Here is a 22,866-nt window from a genome sequence, read left to right on the forward strand (position 1 = left end):
TTCACAATATACATGTTCCAATTAGAGGAAGGGGAAAAAGAGAAGTGGCAAATACAAAACTTCATATTGAGAAGTGGCAAATACAAAACTTCATATTGTCCCAAAGGTTTCTTAAACTCAACTTTGAATGAGTTTAGTTCTTCCTAGATCAGCTATTAGTAGTAGGCTCATGGAGGGGACAAGCCATGCAGAGTTCCTAACAGGAATTCTCCCTGGTTCAGAATGAAGCTCTCTTGGATGTGGTGTGAGCGTGGGTACATGCATGTGTGAGAGAGAGCAAGTGAACATTGTTTGAGCTTCCATCTCCATTCCATTAATACTAGAAACTGTAGGATATTCAAAATCAAATCTCTTTCCTCTATCATTTCTCAAAATGATTCCTGCAAAGATGGGGCATGTATGCATTTCCTTGTTCAGGCTTGAACTCCCTTGTCTACCAAATCACCAATTCGATCCCCTGCTTCATCTAACCTACTATTATGTGTATTATTTATCTCACATATTGTATTCTTTATTTCTAGCTGGTCCTTTTTATGGTTTCTATGTCTTTTTTCTTGTTGTTGAGTATCCTTATAATCATTACTGCAAATGCTATATATGATAAATTGCTTGCCTCCATTCCATTCAGTTCTTCCAGAGAATTGTCTTGTTCTTTCATTTGGTGCCTGTTTCTTTGTCTTCCCACTTTGGCTGCTTCTTTGTGCTTGTTTCTATGTGTTAGGTGGATCTGCAAAGACTCTGGTGCAGGCAGCCTTTGTCAGATGTGGCCTGTGACTGGCCCTAGGCAACAGTCTATAGAACCTATTCCCATTTTTCTAAATAAAGAACTGGTGGTTTATTTCATAGCATAATGTGATTACTTTTGGAGAAGCACACTATGATTTGTCTGAAAACTATTGTTTTTAGGCATATTCCTACACTCTTTGATCATTAGGGCACTTAGGAACATTTATCCATTCATTGTGATTCAGACAGAAACTTATTCTGTTTTTCATTCACTTTGTTATATTTGGGTGATTTTAGAAAAAAGAAAAGGAAAGATCAACTTCACTATGCTATTCTAAAAATGTAAGTCACCTCTACATTTCCCTTATGCCAAAAAGTCTTTCTTCTCTGCACAGGTGACAAATTACTACTCAACCTTTAAGACTTAGCTCAATTGTCACATACTCATGAAGCATTAATCAACTCACTCAGGATAACTTAGGCACTCTTTCCTTTATATTCTCATTGTATGTTGGACATCATTATAACACAAGACATTATATTGAATTGTAATTGTTTGCACATCTTTCTACCCATCTGAGATTTCTAGGGCACATGCTGTGACTTATTGGTCTTTTTATTTCTACTGCTTGCTTTACAATTACTATGGGTTTAATAAATATTGTTGAATTAGTGAATGAATTCCAATCCATGTTCACCAATGCCCTAAGAGTTGTCTTTCTAAAGCACAAATCTTATCACATTGACAAATGAATTGGTGGATCAATATATTAATGAGAAAAATAACCATACTCTTTAGCATGGCATATGACACTCTTGCAAATAGCCCCAAATAATCTTTAAATATAATCTTTTACCTGTCTCTTAATATGCTATCACTTAGTCAATTTCTTATAATTTCCTGAATATGTCACAACCTTTAATGCCTCTGTGTTCATGCACATTTTGTTCTTTTCTGCCTGGTAAATTTGTATCTATACTTCAAATATCACCTTCTATGTGAAGCCTTCCTTGATTTCCCCATATTTTTATTTCATTCTTTATGCTTTCATTACATGCAATGTACATATGTGTGTGTGTAAAATAAAACTTACTACATCATATTTAATTTTCTATCTATCTACTTCCCAACCCTGGCCGCCGATTGTGAACTTCTCGAGGTCAAAGAAAATGTCTCCTCCTGAGTGCCCAGTGTTTTGCACACTGTAGATGCTTTACAAATGCCCACTGAATACAAAAATTCTAATACTGAAACAGACTTTAATAAATACTAACATGTTTTCACTTTAAATTTTAAAAAGCATTCTTTCTACTCGTATCTTCTAGACTTTTCAATTTACTCATTGAATCAATTCTGAACATAAATAATGACTTGCAGAAATCATTTGATGAGCTTGCTCTTATAGAGCTGTTATACTACTTGGCACTTGTCCACTAACTTGCATTTGAGTTTCTCCAAGTGTGGCTATACAGTAATCTTAACTAATGAATTGGATCGACCACACAGTGATCCAATCAAACCCATGGTGATTGGCTGTCTTGACAAGTGGGAAAAAATATTGATTGTATTCTCGTCAATTGGCCTAGTTGTATAGAAATAGGCTAATAATGCTATCAGAATTTCTTTATCAGCACCATTAGGTCAAAGTAAGCAAGCTGCTAAGCGGAAGGCCTGTGACAACATTAATTTTTAATCCTTATCTCTCCCCCCACAATTCCCCATATCTCTTCTATAACAGTGCCTTGCTCCCAAAAGGAATTTTAAAATGTTTAATAGCTTAAAAGGTCTCACAAAATGGTATTAATGTTTCATACAATATCTAAAGTTAAGCAAATTCATACACTGTAGTTAATTATGTTTAGAATATCAAATTGATTCTTTTCCTCTTGTTTTAATTTGCTGGCATATGTAGTGAGCTGCTAATTATATAGGGAAATCTTTTCACGATGGTTTGGTCTTAAGACTGCAACATTTATGAGGTCTGTCTGGAAAAAGTCCAGCCATGTTAATGTAATGAGAATCATTAGTGCCCAACATCAATGTAACCTGACAGCCAAGGACAGTGAACTGGAATGCATACATGTGAACAATGATAACTTCATTGTACTAATCAGTGGGGGGTGATAGAGGCCACCATTGAATGAGCATGTGTACTGTGTGGTTATATCATTCAAAATGACTGATCAAGTAGAGCAATGAATCTGCATCAAATTTTGTGTTAAGTTTGAACCTTCCTCCACAGAAACTATTTGGATGATTCAAAAGGGTTTCAGAGATGATGCAATGAGTGCAGCACAAATAATAGCATGGCACAGATGCTTCAAAGATGGTTGTGAATCTGCTGAAAATGATCCACATTCTGGAAGGCCTGCAACAAGCAGAACACCTGAGAATGTTGAACGTGTATGAGCTGCAATCCACAAATATTGGCAACTGATGGTGCAAGAACTAGAAGCTGATCTGGGGATTCTAAACACTACTGTGTCTGAGATTTTGATGCAGGATCTTGGCAAGAAACTTGTTGTGGCAAAATCTGTTCCATGGCTTCTGCTACCAGAGCAGAAGGAACATCGTACTGCAGTTGCTAATGACTTAATTCAAACTACTACCAATGAATCAAATTTCCTGAAGAAGGTCCTAACTGAAGACAAACCATGGATCTATGGCTATGATCTGGAAACAAAGGCTCAGTCATCTCAATAAAAGTCTTCTGGTTCTCCACACCTGAAGAAAGTGCAGCAAAGTCACAATAAGATCAAAACCAGGTTAACTGTGCTTTTTGACTGGGAAGGTATTGTCCATCATGAGTATGCCCCTCCAGGTGAAAAAATTAATAAGGAGTACTACCTCAATGTTCTTCATTGGGGAGAGATGCAATATGATGAAAATGGCCACAGTTATGGGCAACTGGTGATTGGGAGCTTCATCATGACAACATGCCCACTAATGCATCACATCCCCTGTACAGTTTTTTGGTGAAACATCAAATCAACCCCCCAACAGCCCAGATTTGACACCCTAAGACTTCTGGCTTTTCCCAAAACTAAAATCACCTTTAAAAGGCAAGAGATTTCAGACCATTGATGAGATTCAAGAAAATATGGCAGGGCAGTTGATGGTATTCCAACAAAAGATTTTGCAGAGCGTTTCTGAACAGTCGAAGAGACAATCGGAGAATTGTGTGAGGTTCCAAGGTGCCTACTTTGAAGGGGACTGAAGCCTATGTCCTATGTACAATGTTTCTTGTATCTTGCATCTACTTCAATAAATATCTCTATTTTTCATATTGCATGGCTGTATACTTTCTGTACAGGGTTATCTCTTTACTACTCTAATAGTAACAGTTAAAGTGTAATGTTAATATAATAAGACTTCAAGCTTTGCAAAATATGTGGGATAAATATAACCACTAATTTAAATATTATTCATACTGCACTGTCTTGAGATATGATCCTGCCTGGAGCAGACATTTGGTTCTCTCATGTCCATATCCCTCTTGGGTTAATTAAGAATGTTATTTTATCGTATCCATGTTGGAAATGTGACATTTAATACAACTAATGCATTTAACTATAAGAGATAAATTTCTGACCTAATTCTTCTGCAACATATTTCACATTATTTGTACTTCACGCTAATCACATAGAATGAGTTCTATGATGAAATAATTAAACATTGTAAGAAATTGGAAAGAACCCACACTAAATATTTTTCCTTCAAAAACCATAATTTACCCCTTGGGGGGTAAAGCATAGTAAAAGGGTACTATGCTTTAATTGAACTAGAAATACACCCACTTTAATTAACCCCATCAAGCAAAAATCACAATTTATAAAAATCATGAGTCTGAGGCAGGGTAATTATTCACATTATAGTATGACCAGATGTTCTAAAATATATCTCTATATACTGATTTCGCACATCAGGTAAAACCATGAAATGATTTGCATAAAAAGCTTTGGAAACAAACATGCTTCACTCAGGTAATAAGAGACACCTGTGTCTCAGCAGCGCACTTTAAAATCTATGTTCTTCAACAAGCTAGCAAGTACTCAGATGTACCATGATAAGGCAACACTGCTATGCATTAAAGTTACACGACCTACAAACATATTATTGGAAAATGATTTTCTGGAGCAAAACAAAAATTGAACTGGCATGGGAAGGAAAAGGCCAGAACACTGAAGAACAAGCAGCAGTCATTTCTCATCCATATCAGGACTGTGTAATAAATTACCCTCTTCTCTCTCATACTGTCAGGAGAGAACGATGTTTAGATTAAACCTCACTAAGGCCTAAAAGGATAATTTGTCAGTATTTTCCAGTTTACTACCAATGCAGTATTGATTTGCTAGGGCCCTTCTTTCTATTTTATTTACACTAATTCAATCTGGAACAACTGAAACCTAACTTGTTGGAAAGCAAGATATTTCTTTAAGTCTCACAAGCCCATGGTTTAAGATACAAGAAAATATATCCATTCCTGACCTGTGTGCTTCAGTTGGTTGGGTATCACTCTGCAGAGCCAAGGGTGGCTGTTATGATTCCCAGTCAGGGCACATGCCTGGATTGCAGGTTCGGTCCCAGTCAGGACATATGTGAGAGGCAACCAAGTGATGCTTCTCTAACACATTGATGTTTCTCTCCCACTTTCTCCCTCCCTTCCCTTCTCTCTTAAAATAAAGAAATAGAATATTAAAAAAAGAAAATATGTCCAAAATATTCCTTCTAGCTCTTGTGGGTAAAGACCAAAGTCTTCATTGGAGGCAAACTATTATCAGAGAAAATAACTTTTCTGCTGATATTTACCTTGGGCTAATTTCTCTGTAAAAATTATGGTTCTTAGGAGAATGTGAGAGAAAATAGTTCCAAATGACTGCCCAATTTAGCAGACTTGTGACTGTAGTTCAAGGCAGCTGCTTAGAAACGAGAAGTAAAACAGAAACATCTTGATAAACCTACTTATGGCTGAAGCTAAAATGATAGTATTAGCTTGATGTACAAATGACAGAGCTGAGGAACAAAATTACACTTGAGGGAAAATATAAAATTACTTTTAAATCCTTACTGCTCCTTTATGCAAGTTATAAAAATCAACAAAAGATATCCTACAGATCCAGGGTTAAAATGAAAGCAGCCAAAGTTAAAATCATTTATGCACATATATTGAGGGCAAGTAAAAAAAAATATATATATATATTGAGTACTTAATCCATGGAAACACTATTGTCTGTTTCCTTCCCTTTCCTTTCTTTCTTTATTGTAGCTGGGAGGTTTTTTTTTTTTTTTTTGGTCCTATTTTGTCTTTTTTTTCCCTGAGGTACCTCAATATCAGCTGTGGCACTGTTTTGACACCAGTAAGAATGGGAGGACTCTTGAAAATGTCAAGGTTGATGGGTTTATGACTCCTTCAAGACTGAAATATTAAACTTTCATTTCCCATTCAGTTTTCAACTTTAACAGACATTTCCTCAAACTCTGACATGAATCAGGATTAGTAAAATCTCACTTTAACATCTTCTTACACTTTCTTATCTTAGGTTTACATTAGACTTTACTGTCCTATACAATCACATTCCTTAAAAATTTTGACTGAACTGACCAGTTCTAATTGGAATAATTTTAAAAATCAATTGATGAGTTATTTGATAAAATATGGTTGTTTCTTCATAAACAAAAAGTTCAATAGTTTCCACTAGAATGACCAGGCAATTCAGTAAGACAACCTATCAATGCAGGCAATGTTTTAAATGAGTCAACCTATTTGACAATTCTGATTGGCTTGTTTATTTTCATAAATCACTCAAAAAGATACATGTACGTGCTTATTTATTTATTTATGGACCCTCAATCAATTGGTATTTCCTATTTCTTAGTCTTGAAATGAACTATGCTGACCATAAAGTTCTCTTCCAATACCCATTTGATTTGTAGTCTAATTGTGATTGAATATGGTTGTGTCTACACGTATTGATTTGGCATTATCAATCACAGCTGTTTTTTCATGCATAATTTTTACCTATAAAAGCCAGTATAGTTATTACAAACTAAAACTAAACAAATTCAAGGAACCAGAAAATAGAGCTGACTTATTCAACTATTAACATAGGAGTTTCAAATCTCCTGACTCTATTGAGCTGATTGACCAAGTCATTCAGAAACCAAACTGGATTACACATATAGACAAAGGCTTTTAAAAAAATCAAAGGTGCAAGAAATAATAGTTCAAATCAATAAAAAACACTTACTCAGTTCTGTGTAAAGGCACAGCCAAAAATATCTATACCAAGAATTACCTATCTATATTTATTTACTCATTAAATAATACTTGTTGAAATTACTAAGTGTTCAAAAGTGTTCTGGGAGCTTTAATTACCTCAGTGAACAAAACAGACAAGGCTCTTAAGAAGAAAAAGACCATAAATAGTAATCCTAGTACTTAAGTGAATTATAAGATGATACATGCTATATGATAAAAGAAAAGATACAACAGTGTAAAGGGTATCAGAAGTATGGGCTTGGGATGAAACTTACAGTATTATATAGTATGGGACACAGTGAGCCTCACTGAGGAGACATCTGAACAAAATTTGAGGAGGTGTGAGAGTTAAGCATCCAACATCTGAAGGAAGAGAGTTCCAAGCAGAGGAATCAGATAGAGTCAATTCCCCAGGGCAGAAATGTGCTGAAGTTTTTTGGTGCTTGATAAAGATGCCAATGTGGTTAGAACAGAGCTAACCAGTGAAAATGTAGGAGAGGGAGGTATCAGGGATCTAGATCACAGAGGGCATTTCAGACCAATGTAAATATTTTACTCAGAGTGAAATGAGAAGCCATTGCAATAATTTTAGCACATTAGACTTACACTGTAAAAGGATCATTCTGAGAAGCAGAGAGACCTGTTAACAGAATTAATTCAGGTGAGAGATGATGGTGGCTTGGACAAGGGTGGCAGTAGTAGAACTGGTAGTAAAGGAACAGTGTGTGCTGATAGAGTATGTAAGATGAGAGCAAGACTCCTTTCAGGATGACTCCAAGGCTTTTGGCTTTAGCAAATAGTAGGGTGGAGTTTCCATCAACTGAAATGGGCAAGTCTGCAAGTGGAGAAATCTTGGGGTAGACTAAGAGTTCAGTTTTGTATGGGTGAAATTTAAGTTACTCATTAGACATCCAGGTGAAATTATCAAGTAAGAGTTGAAAATGGTTGTTGGTAAAGAGGCCTTGGCTGAAATATAAATTTGGGACCCATAAGGATATTAGATAGTGTTTTAAGCCTCAAGATCACATGAGATTGCTAAGTGAGTAAGTGTAAAGGGAAAAGACTCTAGGACGAAGGCACTGAGACATTCCAACCTTACAAGGTCAGAGTGAAAGGGAAGAAGCAGCAATAAAGAGAGAGAATAACCACTGAGATAAGAGAAAAAACTAAGAACATAGTAACCCTAAAGCCATGCAAAGATAGTGTAGAGAACTCACAAATTGGACAGGTAATGGGATATAGCCTTAGTTTTATCTTTCTTTTTTGGGGTCCTTGTTTAAGACTGGCAACCCAGATTTATAAAACATGTAAAAGAAGGGAAATTTTTGGATGATTTCACAAGGCTGCCAATGTTCTCATAGCAAAAGTTATTAAATTATTGTACAGAAGACTTCTGCAGGCTACACACTCTCTCTAGCTGCAGAACCATTTCAACAAATATAAACATGCCAAGGAATAATGAAAATAGAGCATACATTATCACAGAAAAGTCTTACACTTGCAAACATCAAATAAAAATAAATGAAAATTACTTACACACAAATATATAGATTATAGTGACTTTAAAATTGAAAAAAAGGACCTAAAATATGGACTTTGGTGAATAAGGAAATGCTGTTTAAAATCAAGTACTTAGCATAATACTCATTGCTTCATGGAAACAAAATTATGTGTACATTGCTGCAATTGTTAAAGGAGAAGTACATGTTTTGGTTTCAAAGGAAAATAGCATGGTATACATTACATGGAAGGTTTAACATTCACAGATGTCTTTTCCATTTAAACTGCTAATTTTGGCAACTATGGAACATAAAACTGCTGGTCCATTGGAAGTATAGTTATACTTTCATGCCTTGCTCCCTTTGTAAGATAGAAACTTGATCTGCAAACACAGCTTTTTCAAGTAAACAAACAAGTATGTATCTTCCACATACAGGACTCTAAAACCATTACTACAATCAGAAAGAGGAAGTGACTTAATAGTAATGTAAAAAGTAAAATATTACCCTCAGTCTAATAGATTTGTTTTTCATTTTATTATTAGAAGGAGCTCACACCAAAAGAGCTATGTTAAAGAAATAAATCAGAGCTAAACCTGGGGATTTCTATTAAGGGAATATTTTATAATCTTGTGCTTTTTTTTCCAGAAAAGTTATTTTTGCATTTATTTTAAATGTTGGAAAGAGCTCTGTAAACAGTGATTATTGTTAATTTTAAAAACTGGTCTAGAAAACAAATGTGTTGCATTCATTCCTCTGTGATATTTTCCTTTTATTTACATTTTAATTATATTTAATTAAAAATTTTAATAACACAGTACAAAGTTCTAAAGGTACAAAAGAGCACACAGGAAAACATCTCTCTCCAAACCCTGTCCCAGAGTCACCCAGTTCTCTTCCACAAATTCAGTAAAAATTACCCATTTATTATGAATACTTCCAGAGAAATCCTATGCATACATACGCATATATACATATGTATATATATATATATATGTGTAATCCTATGCTTATGTATGCATAGGATTTCTCTGGAAGTATTAATAATACTTCATTAATTATATATACACATACATATATATGTGTGTGTGTGTGTATCACAGATCAAGTGTCAGGTACTGGACATCATGGTTTTGAAACTTGTGGCTGTGACCTATTAGTGGGTTATCAAATACATTTACTGAATCACAATGAACATTACAAAGACATGTAAAAAGAACAGACAGTGTCAGAATGTGCAATTCATAGTTAGAGTAGGTTTTGTCTTGTGAATTTTTTGTCTCTAGTTTTTATTTTTATTTATAGATTCATTATGAACTGGGTTGCAATATAAAATATATTTCTTATGGTGGGTCACAAACAAAAAACCGCTTTAGACACAATGGCTTTTGTTTAATGATGTATATTAAAAACTCTTATATTATGGTACATACAGAGTTGCTTCATTTTGATTTAGTTGATTAAAAAACATTTCAAACATCCATAAAAGGATAAAAAGAGGAATATTATAAACACCCATTTACCCCCATAACCTAGTTTAAGAAACAAATATTATAAAAAATATAGTGTGAATAGAGAGAAAATCCTGCTGTGCCATTCCATCCAAATCAGGGGTATCAAACTCATTTTCACTGGGGGCCACATGAGCCTTGCAGTAGCCTTCAAAGGGCCAAATGTAATTTTAGGACTACATAAATGTAACTGCTCATTTTTTTTAAATAAAAATTTTATTTATTTATTTTTAGAGAGAGGGGAAGGGAAGCAGAAAGAGAGGTAGAGAAACATCAATGTGTGGTTGCTCTTACATGCCCCCAACTGGGGACCAGGCCCGTAACCTAGGCATGTGCCCTGACTGGGAATCGAACCAGTGACCCTTTGGTTTTCAGGCCCACACTCAATCCACTGAGCTACACCAGCCAGGGCAAATGTGACTACTCCTTAACTAGGGGCAGGAAGCTTAGCCCTGCCACTGGGTAGAAACAACGTGCCAGGCTGGATAAAACAAGGTAGAGGGCCAGATTCAGCCTACGGGCCTTGTGCTCTAAATCATTTCCACTTCTTATCCTACCATGTATATCTCATTCTTTGCAAGGCCACGGAGTATTCCACTGCATGACAGTACAATGTAATAGCCTACTAGGGATGAACATATTCATTGAGTTTTTGATATTTCAAACAATGCTATTGGGAACATCCTCATACATATCACTGCATACTCATTCGCTATCTGTAGGACAAATTCCAAGAAGTGAAATTCCCAAGTCAAAGAAGGCATCCTATTATTTGCTACCTATTGCCAAATTTCCTTTCATACAGACTATATTTATTTATATTCTAATAATCAGGACTTCATACACATTTGTGAACAAAGTATATCACCAAGTTTTTTTTGCCAATATGATCAGCGATAAATGATAACTTAGAGTCCTATTATGCATTTCTCTTATGAATGGGACATTTTTCAGATGCTCATTAATGACTTTCCCTTTCTATAAGTTGTATACATTTTCCCATTTTACTTTTGAGATATTTTTCTTCTTGACTATAAATACTCTTTAAATAAAAGGAAATTAACCCTTTGTTCCTGACTCTACAAATATTATAGAGCAACATTTCTGTTTGTTTCTATATTCTTTGTGCTATATATAGAAAAGTTTTTCCTATTTCAGGAAAAGGTTAAAAATGAATTCTTCTATATTTTCTTTGAGGACTTGTTTTCATATTTAAATTTTCATTCATCTAGAATTTACTTCGGTGTAGGGAGTGAGGTAGAAAACCAAATTCATTGTTTTCTAGATAACTACCTCATTGTCTTGATAACTTTTGTAGGCAATCATGTTTTTCTTATTAATCTGAAAGGCCACTATTATCATATATTATATTCCTATTTGTATTTGATCCCATTTGCAAGCTTCCCCTTCCATTCTGCCACTTTGTTTATTCATACACTAGCACCGCATCGATTTCATTTAAATGAACTTATATATATTTTAATATCTGCCAAATTTACATTACATTTTTTCCAAATATTTTAAGGTGTTTATTTGGTTATTATACATTTGAACATTATAGCCAGTGAGTTCATATTTTTAGAAGTCCAACTGACATTTTACTGTAGACATGTTAAAATAATAGATTAATTTAAGTGTAATTTTATGACACTGAGACTTATCATTGGAAAACAAGATATGGCTTCTGTTTTTGTTTCTGTCTGTGTTCCTGAATAACATTATACTCTGTATATGTGTATTTGCATGCATATGTGCACACCTTCCTTTTTTGTTAGTTAATTCCTAGGCATTTTAATTGTCATTGCTATTGTAAAATTAATAATTTATTCAAATATATTTTCTAATTGGTTGGAGTTTGTATGAAGAAATGTTAATTTGGTATACTACCCAATTTTTCTTATGGTTTATCTATATTTATCAATTCATATAGTAAGCAAGGGTAACAAAATTCCTAACATTTAACCATCCTTTCATTGCTAATATGAACTGCATTTAGTTCTAGTGTTTTATTCTTTTACTATATTGCTGGAGTTTATTTACCAGTATTTTATTTAAGAATTTTCCATAAGTATCCACAAGTTCAACTGATTCGTAGATTTATTTTGTGAATTTCATAAGATTTATTTATTTATTTTGAGACAGAGGGGAGGGAGAGAGAGAAACATCAATGTGTAGTTGTCTCTCACTCACCCCCTACTGGGGACCTGGCCCACAACACAGGCATGTGCCCTGACTAGGAATTAAACCAGCAACCCTCTGGTTCTCAGGCCAGTGCTCAAATAGCCTGGGCTGGTGTGGTGAGCCACACCAGCCCGAGCTATTTTGCAAATTCTTTTTCTCCTTTAGATGTCAAGACTTTTCTTGCTTCCAAAAAATTAAATAAAAAAGATTTGGAAGCTTTCACTTTTGTTATGCTCTGAAAACATTTAAGTATCATGATAATGATGTGTTCCTTAAGTTTTGCAATTTTTTTCCTATAAAACTGTCTAATTCTGCTACCTTTTTTTTGGTCGGAGTAGTTATCTAGCAATTTTATTTTATTTTTATTATATAAATTAGAAAGTTTAGATCTTTCCCTATCTCCTAAGACCAGTTTTGATCATTTATATTTTTCCTATACAATCATCCATTTTACCTAGGTTTTCAAAGGTATCTAAAAAGAGGTACACATATGCTCTCTTATGAGTCCTTCAATTTCTTATCTGTGGTTATTTTGACATGCTTATTTCTAGTCTTCTCCTCTCTTTTTAATTGTATTATCTGCTTTATTATCTCCCCAAGTGGATCTTGGTAGATTACTAGTTCTAGGCATTTTATAATATAAATTTATAGAAAATCATTTTTTTAACAAATGGAAAAATGTCATCAGAAAAAAGGTGATAAAAAGGTAAATTCAATATTCAATAAACAAAATTTCTGGCCAAGATGGAGGCATAGGTACACACACTGTGCCTCCTCCCACAACCAAAATAAGGAAAATGGCAATTAGAAACAAACAAACAAAAAAACAACAACAACCAGTACTGACAGAAAATTGAACTGTATGGAAATCCAACAACCAAGGAATTAAAGTAGACACATTCATCCAGACTCTTATGAGGGGCGTGGTCAGGCAGCTAGGCAGAGAGGGTGGTTGGCGGACCCTGGGTGCAAGGTGACAATGGGCAGACTCAGCAAGGTGGAGGATTGAAGAGGGGTGTGGCATGCAAGGCAGCTGGCGGAACCGGGCAGTCCCACATTCACACACAGATAGATCAGGCAAAACTGGGGAGTGAGACAGACCACGCAACCCAGGGTCCCAGCGCTGGGAAATAAAGCCTCAAAACACCAATTAAAAACATCTGTGGGGGTTGAGGTGCCGGGAGAGACTCCCAGCCTCACAGAAGAGTTTGTTGGAGAGACCCAGAGAGTCCTAGAATGTACCCAAGCCCACCCACCCAGGAATCAGCAAAAAGTGCCCAGTTTGCTTGTGGGAAGTGGTGGAAGTGACTGAAATCTGGCAGGGAGCAGAGGAAGTGCCATACTTCCCTCTCTGACCCCTGCCCCACATATAGCATCACAACCCAGAAATTTGGGTGGCCCCGTCCTGGTGAACATCTTAAGCTCCACCCCTCCCTATGTAACAGGTGCGCCAAGACAAAAAAAAAATGGCCCAAACAAAAGAACAGATCAAAGATCCAGAATAAATACAAATAAGCAATGGAGAGGTAGCCAACCTATCAGATGAACAGTTGAAAGCACTGATAATCAGGATGCTCAGAGAATTGGTTGAATGTGGTTGCAAATTAGATGAAAAAATGAAGGCTATGCTAAGTGAAATAAAGGAAAATGTTTCCACCAATAATGATGGGAAGGAAACTGGGACTCACATCAATGGTGTGGACCAGAAGGAAGAAAGAAACAACCAAACAGAAAAGAATGAAGAAACAAGAATTTTAAAAAATGAGGAGATGCTTAGGAACCTCCAGGACATCTTTAAACATTCCAACATCCAAATTATAGGGGTACCAGAAGGGGAAGAAGAAGAGCAACAAGTGGAAAACTTACCAGAACAAATAATAAAGGAGAACTTCCCCAATCTGTCAAAGGAAAGAGACTTCCAGGAAGTCCAGGAAGCTCAGAGTCCCAAAGAAGGTGGACCCAAGAAGGAACACACCAAGGCACATCATCATTACATTAGCCAACATGTAAATGAAGGAGAGAATTCTAGAAGCAGCAAGAGAAAAGGAGACAGTTACCTACAAAAGAGTTCCCATCAGACTGTCAGCTGATTTCTCAAAAGAGACCTTGCAGGCAAGAAAGGGCTGGAAAGAAGTATTCCAAGTCATAAAAGGCAAGGACCTACATCCAAGATTACTCTATCCAGGAAAACTTTTATTTAGAATGGAAGGGCAGATAAAGTGCTTCTCAGATAAGGTCAAGTTCAAGGAGTTCATCATTACCAAGCCCTTATTATATGAAATGTTAAAGGGACTTATCTAAGAAGAAGAAGATGAAAAATAAGAACAGTAAAAAGACAGCAAACTCAGTTATTAACAACCACACCTATAACAAAAACAAACTAAGAGGACAGCTAGATCAGGAGCAAAACCATAGAAATGAAGATCACATGGAGGGTTAGCAACAGGGGAGTGGGAGGAGGAGAGAGGGGGAAAAAGGTACAGAGAATAAGTAGCATGGAGGGTAAGTAGGAAATAGACAGGGGGAGGGTAAGATTAGTATGGGAAATGTAGAAGCTAAAGAACTTATGACACATGGACATGAACTAAAGGGGGAAATGTGGGTGGGAGAGGATGTGCAGGCTGTAGGGGAGTGAAGGGGGAAAAATGGGACAACTGTAATAGCATGATCAATAAAGTATATTTTAAAAGATTCAATAAACAATATGTAATTTAAAATTTTTTTACACTTAATTGAAAAAGTTAACAAAAATATTTTAAAGTCAATTATCTAGTACCAATGAAGGAACAGTGAAATGGCCACTCTTGTGCTTTACTAATAGGGGAAAATAAATGCAGAAATGATTTACTAATATATATCTTGTGTCTTAATGTAAATACTATTTAATCCAGTAATTTTATTTGTAGAAATCTATTCTAAAGAAGACATCAGAAAAGGACCAAAGCTTTGACCACAAAACTGTCTGTTGTAGTATTCTTACACTAATGAAATACTGGAAATGTTAACATCCAAAAATAGTTAATTAAGTTACTTATACCTACTTAATTAATACATTTAAATTCTAATTAATTAAGATTTGGTAACATGCAACAGGCTTATGTTTTTCTTCAAGTGAAATTTCAGGTAGTAATGGATCCTTAAAAAGTAACATTGTGAATGGGGGGGAAGAAGGATGCTAATTCGCAAGAAAATATGAATGATATTTTATTGGGTAGAGTATCTTCAGGTTTTCTTTTCCCTACTTTTCAGTAATTTCAAAATTTGCTTTAGTAACATCTTTAACAAAAGTATTACTTTTATAACAAGAAAACTCACTGAAGGAAGTAAACTTCTTCTCAAATAGTCAGTTTGATTTCCTTTTTTCTCTGAAAGTTATTATTCCAAAAAAGTAATTAACTAGGATGCATGAACAAAAGTCCAACTGCATGAATATAAGTTGTGGGTTATTATGTATTTTCTGTCACACACATATACATGCAGAAGAATTAACGGCAATCTCAGGAATACCTACTAACAGTTAAAAGATAGACAATGCCAGGAAACATGAGTGGCCTAAGATGACCTATTCACAAACCTGGAAAAGAACAACCAAAGCATATGTTTTAACTATGACAACTGAAGCATTATTTTCAAACTCAGATGACAGTACTGGCATTTCATTTCTAGTAAATGCAGTCTCAGCCATTTTTTGTTGAATTTTCTAAACACCTTTAAAAATATATTGATAAGCAAGCTCTGTAAACATTAACTCTAGACTATTTAATGTCTAAATAAGTAATTAAACAATCTATAAAGATCAATGATAAAGAGTAACCTAAATAATTCTAATTTATTCAAAGGTTTACATTATTTATACTATATTTAACCTCTTCTACTTTCAAGCGTGTTTTTATGTAAATGTATTCATGATGCATACCATAGGCACACATGCCATACATTTAGATTATCTGTATGTAGACATTTATAATCTCATTTAAAACAAATGTTCAAGTGGTTTACTTTTAGAATTGGAGACATTATAATATTGTTAACAATTATATCTACATTTACCTCTGCATTATCTTCCTAACATCTATCTATCTATCTATCTATCTATCTATCTATCTATCTATCACCTCCATATGCTTCAATAAGCCAAAAGTATGGATGGTTAAACCTGACCACTTAAAAATATAAAGCTCTGTATATATGCATACAGACACATCTTTTAAGCCTATTTCAAATGACAAAGTAGAAAGAATGCACAATATGTGATCAAGGTTTTTAACCTTAAAACATGAAATGTACATGTTCTTAAAAATTAGTAGGAAATATGAAAATTCAAATAGATAAATGGTATCAACAGACAATTCGGAGAAAAAGACATGGACAATATCCATTAACATATAAAAAGAAACCCAAGCTCACTCATGAATAAAATACAAAACAGCACAAACAGATACAATATTTCATCTAGCAGATTAGGGATTAGAAACTTTTGTCATCATTACCAGTGTTGATAAGGATATGGGAAATGGTGCATTAGTAGAAAGAGAAATTGGTTGTTTAACGGGGAAATTTGGTTACATTTGTAAAAAAATGTTAAATGTACATGTTCTTGGCCCATCGATTCTACTTCTTTTTAAAAAAGATTTTATTTATTTATTTTTACAGAGGAGAAGAGATGGAGAAAGAGCGGGAGAGAAACATCAACATGTGGTTGCATTTTGCGCACCCCCTAGTGAGGATCTGGCTCACAACCCAGGCAAGTGCCCTGACTGGGAATTGAACCAATGACCTTTTCGTTCACAGACTGGCACTCAATCCACTGAGCCACACCAGCCAGGGCTCAATTCTACTTCTACGAAATTACCCAACTGGTATGCAGAAAGATGTGTACAAGGATGTTAAGTGCAGCACTATTTTTAATTTCGAAGCACTGGAAAAGTAGTTGTTCATAAATTAAAAAATGAAACATACAGAAACAGACTACTACTCAGTCACTGAAAAGAATAAGACAGATCTGTACTAAAAATATGGCACAGTATCCAAGATATAGTATGAATTTTAAAAGTATTGGGCTTTCTCTATCATGTTATCCCATCTGTATATACAAAGAACATCTGAGGATGATACATAGCATCGTGTTAACGCTGGCTACCTCTGACAATGGTGTCTGAAGCATAAAGTGGGAGAAGGATGTGATACTTTTACCTTGTTTTTACTCTAAAAATTTAAAACCATCAACTGATACCATGTTCATACTAAAAAACTCCACTTAAAATGAACTACTGATAATGAATAGGAGCTTGTTTTACCTACAATGGTTTGTATTTCAGTATCATCAAAATTGTTTTCAATGGGAAGTGAATGAATGGATCACAGTCCCCACAGAAGTGTCTCACCCACACATAAAGTAATCCCAGTGACTTACACAGTTCTCTGATCATGTAACTTCTCCAAAGGAGCTGTTACAAAGTCAACTGCACTGTCTTACACATGCCTAATGGTTCCAACAGAGCCGTTAGGATGTCAGTTATATGGCTGGGCTCCTGCTAAAGCTATTACCAAGTCATTGCATTGTTTCACACACTTCCTTTGACATTTAGATGGTCCCCAAGGAACTTTTATCATTGTTATGGGTATCCTGTATAGCTTACACTACCAGGGGAAACAAAAAAAGCAAAGGAAAGAAATGTAAAACAAACAAACAGATTCCCTCCATTAAATACACATGAATGACCCTACACAGTCAAGTATCAGAAGGACTAACTCCTCATTCGGGTATAACTATTACAAGTCATTCAAGAAATGCAGGTGCTAGCTAGGTATTTTTTTCAGAACTCCTGCTGTTTCAATGAAGCAATTTAGGGTCTGAGTACAGCATATGCATGCCTATGATGGTATGCTGTTTATTTGTAGCACATGGTATATTACCAGGTTTCTGTGGTATTAAGTACAGAGCCAGTGGAGTGCAGTACTAGTGAATGTTTCAGTTATTATGGGATTGTAGCAGACAATACTTTACCTGTAAAGTTCCTGAGCAGCACATAGGGAGCTCAGCTGCCCAACAATCATAGAAACTAACAGGGCTTCTTAGTAGTTCAAATTCCAGCTCTACCTTAGGGGTTACTCCAATGGCAATAGGAAATATACTAGTGTAAGTTACCCTCAGCCAGGTCTGAAGTACTCCACTGAATTTCCCCTCATAGTTATCAATACTTAGCAGAACAAGGTAGATGGCTACTGAAATGAGGTATTACTTAAAGTAAGACTAATGCAAGGGATTTTACACAGTTTGAAATGAGAGGACAGTTGGATGTACTCTGCTAAGCTAGAGAATTACCTGGGACACCAGATGTTTCAGAAGCCGCATTGCATGTCTGGCTAATCCTTGAGAAAAGAGATTTCATCCTGTATATCCTATCCCATAATGTACATATAATAAATTCTTGCTCAGCGATAGATAACAACCACAACTAACATTTATTGATTTAATATATAGTAGACATACTGTGGAAATAGTATATATCCATTTTCTCATTCAATTCTCACACATTAAAAAAAACCACAAAATAGTAATGTCTCCATTTGACAGATAAGGAAACTGAGGCTTAGAGAACTTCAGGTACCTGTCTAAGGACACACAGCATGTAAGTGGCAGAACCAGAGCACAAACTTGTCTATCCTATACCATAGTCCACCTTTTTAACCACTCACTGTACAGAGACCATTGCTTTTTAGATTGCATCATTATGACCATTTTTACTTTTATAAATGGTTTCACATTCCTTGTGCTCTCATAGTAAGCTGCACCTATCTTTATCACAGTACTAGCTAAATTGTATTAAAATTAGCTCTTTGGATGCACATGCCCATTTGACTCTACCCTGCTGTGAGAACTGCTCTGAAACTCCAATGCGAGGCTTCCCAGAAAGCAACATTTCTATTACTGATCTTATTCCTTGGTTACAGCTGATGGGCCAGTGGTAGACATCTGACTGGCGATGGGAAAATTATTGTCTCCTTGGAATTTCAAAATGGCATTAAAAAATATCCAGTTAATCTCAACTTTTTTCCTAAGTAGGAGAAACATAAACTGGGGAACTCTCTGGAGTTTTATCGCTGCCTTGGGGATGGAGATTTTGAGTCAATCTGCAAATGCAGGACTGAAGGACATGGATTCAAAAGCAAGAGGCAAAGTCTGGGCAATTCTTCTAATCTAGTCCCTTCTTGTGGTCTAGTCACATTCTTGTGGCCCTATGAAGCATTCTCACATACCTTTAATAATTTTTTAAATTTAAGCTAGCTCAAGTTGGCTTCTGTTACCTTCAATACCAAATAATAACAAATAATAATAAACAATCTTAACTAACAGGACATCAATCTCTCCCATTAGACCATAAAGTCCTTGAGGTTGGTTACCATGTACTGGTCTCCAACACAGAGCCTGGTTAAGGGTAGGTGCTCAATACTGTTTGCACATCATTATTCACAACATATAGCCATAAAAATATCTTCACAAATTATCCTTTATCAGTTAAAGATTACAAATAATTTTTTCTCTATATAGTTTTCTCCATTTAGCTTCTTAAGAAGCAATTTTATTGTCACTTTTTAAAATCCAACTGCTTCACTTAAGCAATGTGGAAAATGCATTTTTGGAAACTGATTATTGAAAGTTAGCTACTGATATAGTTTGTTCCTCCAGTATAATGCATAGTCAAATGTGATTATTAAAGAGTACCCTAATCACTGATGTTGATACTCAGGACTGTGAAATCCTTCTAAGAAATACCCATTGGATCACCTATCAGAGACAGAGCTGTGGCTTAGATGAGCAGAAGTTTGATCCATTGCAGAATTTCTATCCTTGAAAGATCAGAGAAGATCTACAAAAATATATTATCCCTTAGTTTTAATTTTCCCCTCAGAATAATGCACATTTCTCATTTATGTAGTGCTTACTGCACTCCAGATGCAGTGACTAAGTACTGAAGCTACAACAGTGAATAGATCAGGCCCTACCTTCAAGTAGCTGGCTAGTCAGTATTTATTAAGAACTCTTGTGAGAACACAAAACACATAACTCAAGTATTAGCCTGTAATTAATAGTAATGTTGGCCATAGGTGAAATGAGAGGGGAGAAGGGTTAAAATGAAAAAAAAAAAAAAGCATTATGACTGATATCAAAGTTTCCTGTTCACAGGGCTCAGGATGAAAGTAACCTCAGTAAGATCTGCATTTGTCCATCAGATGGAAATAGAGCATCAAGCCTCAGTAGACAACAAAGGGTTAACTTGGAACAAATTTGAAGGAATAGAAATGAAAAGTGTTCTGATTCCCTTGTGAAAGCCAAAAAATCCAGATGCCTTCTGTTACCTGATGCTCTCCCTTCTCTGTGCATTTGGTGCCAAAATTAAGGGTTATTTATTTTAATTCTTCATGGATTACAGCATGTCAGAGACTGAAATTCAATTATGGGTAAGAAAATACTGTTTATGAAACTGAGAAAAAACAAGTATTTTGAAAGGCTTGACCAATTAATGAAATAAAAAAAAGAAGTCCCTCACAGACACAATTTTGGAAATGTAAGTAGAAAATCCATAACATAATCATCACCTAGAATGTGAGAACTAAAAGTGTCTGAAATTCCATCTCCAAATGTTTCTCAGTTGAACTATTCACTCAAAGTAACAATTTTCCCTATCTTCACTTTCCTTCCACAGGTGTGAGACTTAAATCGTCCTAAACTGACCCATGGTATTGTGTGCATTGCCTCATCAATAATCTAAAACTCAGAATTCATAAGAAGACAGAAACAAAATAAAGTGTCACTGATACTAACTGAGGCACAGGGATGGAGGACGGCATGGAGTCTCAGCAGTGAATATATAAATTTTTAAATAAAATTAAAAAAATAAAATAAAATTTTAAGCCATTTCACTGTTTTAAAATAGAGTATATATAAACTCAAATTAATGGAATAGATGCCTTCCTAGGCATGTTCTCATGAATGGGTGAGATCAATGGGAAATAAATAGCTACATTTGCACACAAACATCAAGTTCAGTTCATTGAAAATAACATATTCCTCAAATTAACATATTTTCAGAAAAATCATTTACACTCTCATCTCAACTCAAACCTCTTCAAGAATCTATGAAAATGTTGAAGGCAGGTCAGCTCTGCTTATCAATGATTGAAAATTTATGAAATCTTACTATAGGTCATAAATAAGATTCCCAATTATATACTCCTTATTGAAAATCACTAGTTAAGAGTCAGAGTATAACTTACAGAACTGTAACTGAGCATAGAAAAGTTGTTCATATTTATATCTTACATTCCTATGTGATCCAAGAGAGGAAAAATATGGTTATCTGGAAAACAAACAACTGCATTTAGCTAACTGGTATATGAATTGCTGTTTTAACTCTTATTTCTGTGTAAAATGCAGATTTAACAATATAATTGATTGCACAGAGTGGCCATGAGGATAAAATGAGATAAAGACATTAAAAGTGCATTTGGAAATTGTGAGGTGCTGATCAACAACATTAGTGAACATTCATTTTGCACTTAGATGTTGCAAGTAGTATTCTAAACCTTTAGAGTATCTACACTAATTCATTCAGCCATCACAAAATCCTAGAGGCAGATACTAATATTATCATTATGTGTCAGATGAGGAAATTCAGGCACAGAAACCTTATGTAACTTTCCCAAGGTCACACAGCTGGGATTTAAACCTAGGCTGCCTGACTCCACAGTGCACTTTTACTCACTACTGTCTCATAAGTTGAAATCATCCTTGGAGGTGCACATTGGGCCAACAGAGGCTTGCAGTTATGAACTAGTATCTAGCAGACTGAATCATAGGCTTACCCAGGTAGTCCAGCCTAATTTTATGGTACCCTATCCAGTTCTGAAAATATACCATAAGGGGAATAAACCTATAAGGGAAAAGATGCATGTGCTTTATTCCTGAGTCTTCCAACTCTGTCTGAGTAAATAGTTACATGATCAAGGTACATGACTGATTAGACTGAAGGCCAAATGAAACTGAACAGCCTTAGATATTCCTGAAAGTCATTAACACACCTAAAAGAGATGGCACATTAACACAGTGTAGTGGCTCACCAGGATGAACAGTTCTCACTCGGGTGTGGGGAAGGATAATATACCTTCAGATAAAGCTGATTGTGATAGATCTTCCCCTGATCCATTTCCCCCAGCCCCCTACCAATTCTGAGACATTGTCCTGTTGTCAGATGTGTGGATCTCCCCAAAGTATTGGTTTTCATCAAAATCACTCATCAATATTGCTTTCAGTATCCCTCCACAAAGGGTCAAAGCTCAATCTATAAGCACAATAAAGGCAAAGGTAAAAGGATACCAATGTTCCCTCACTGACAAATGCCACAATATAAACGCAGGTTTACAGCAAAGAATGAACAACATTTCTTTCATTTGAAGGCACTATTTATAATTAATGACATGGATATAGATAGTGTGATAGTGTAAAATCAAGCTGGAGCAGCTGAAGGAAAAGCCAAGGCACCATAAAGTTATGATAATATCTGAATTATAGTAACTTTATGGTTAGGGACCAGCAACACATTATAGATAACAGAGGAAGTCTTGAGGCCAAACCCAACCTAATGTGATATAAATTTCTGCCTTCATGCTAAATTTGTGTTTCCTTCT

General features: G+C 35.3%; 1 protein-coding gene across 1 annotated transcript in view; it reads right to left on the reverse strand.

Annotated features, from left to right (window-relative positions):
- The window catches only part of LOC119057296 (teneurin-1-like), a 392,900-nt gene that overhangs the window by 16,451 nt on the left and 353,583 nt on the right, over positions 1-22,866 (reverse strand). Inside the window, exon 8 of the mRNA XM_053662321.1 lies at positions 18,185-18,402. Coding sequence (XP_053518296.1) covers positions 18,185-18,402 — 218 coding nt within the window. The remainder of the gene's footprint in view (positions 1-18,184; positions 18,403-22,866) is intronic.

Source organism: Artibeus jamaicensis, unplaced genomic scaffold (genome assembly GCF_021234435.1).
Source record: "Artibeus jamaicensis isolate MK-2021 breed Jamaican fruit bat unplaced genomic scaffold, CSHL_Jam_final contig_240, whole genome shotgun sequence".
NCBI classification, from domain to species: domain Eukaryota; kingdom Metazoa; phylum Chordata; class Mammalia; order Chiroptera; family Phyllostomidae; genus Artibeus; species Artibeus jamaicensis.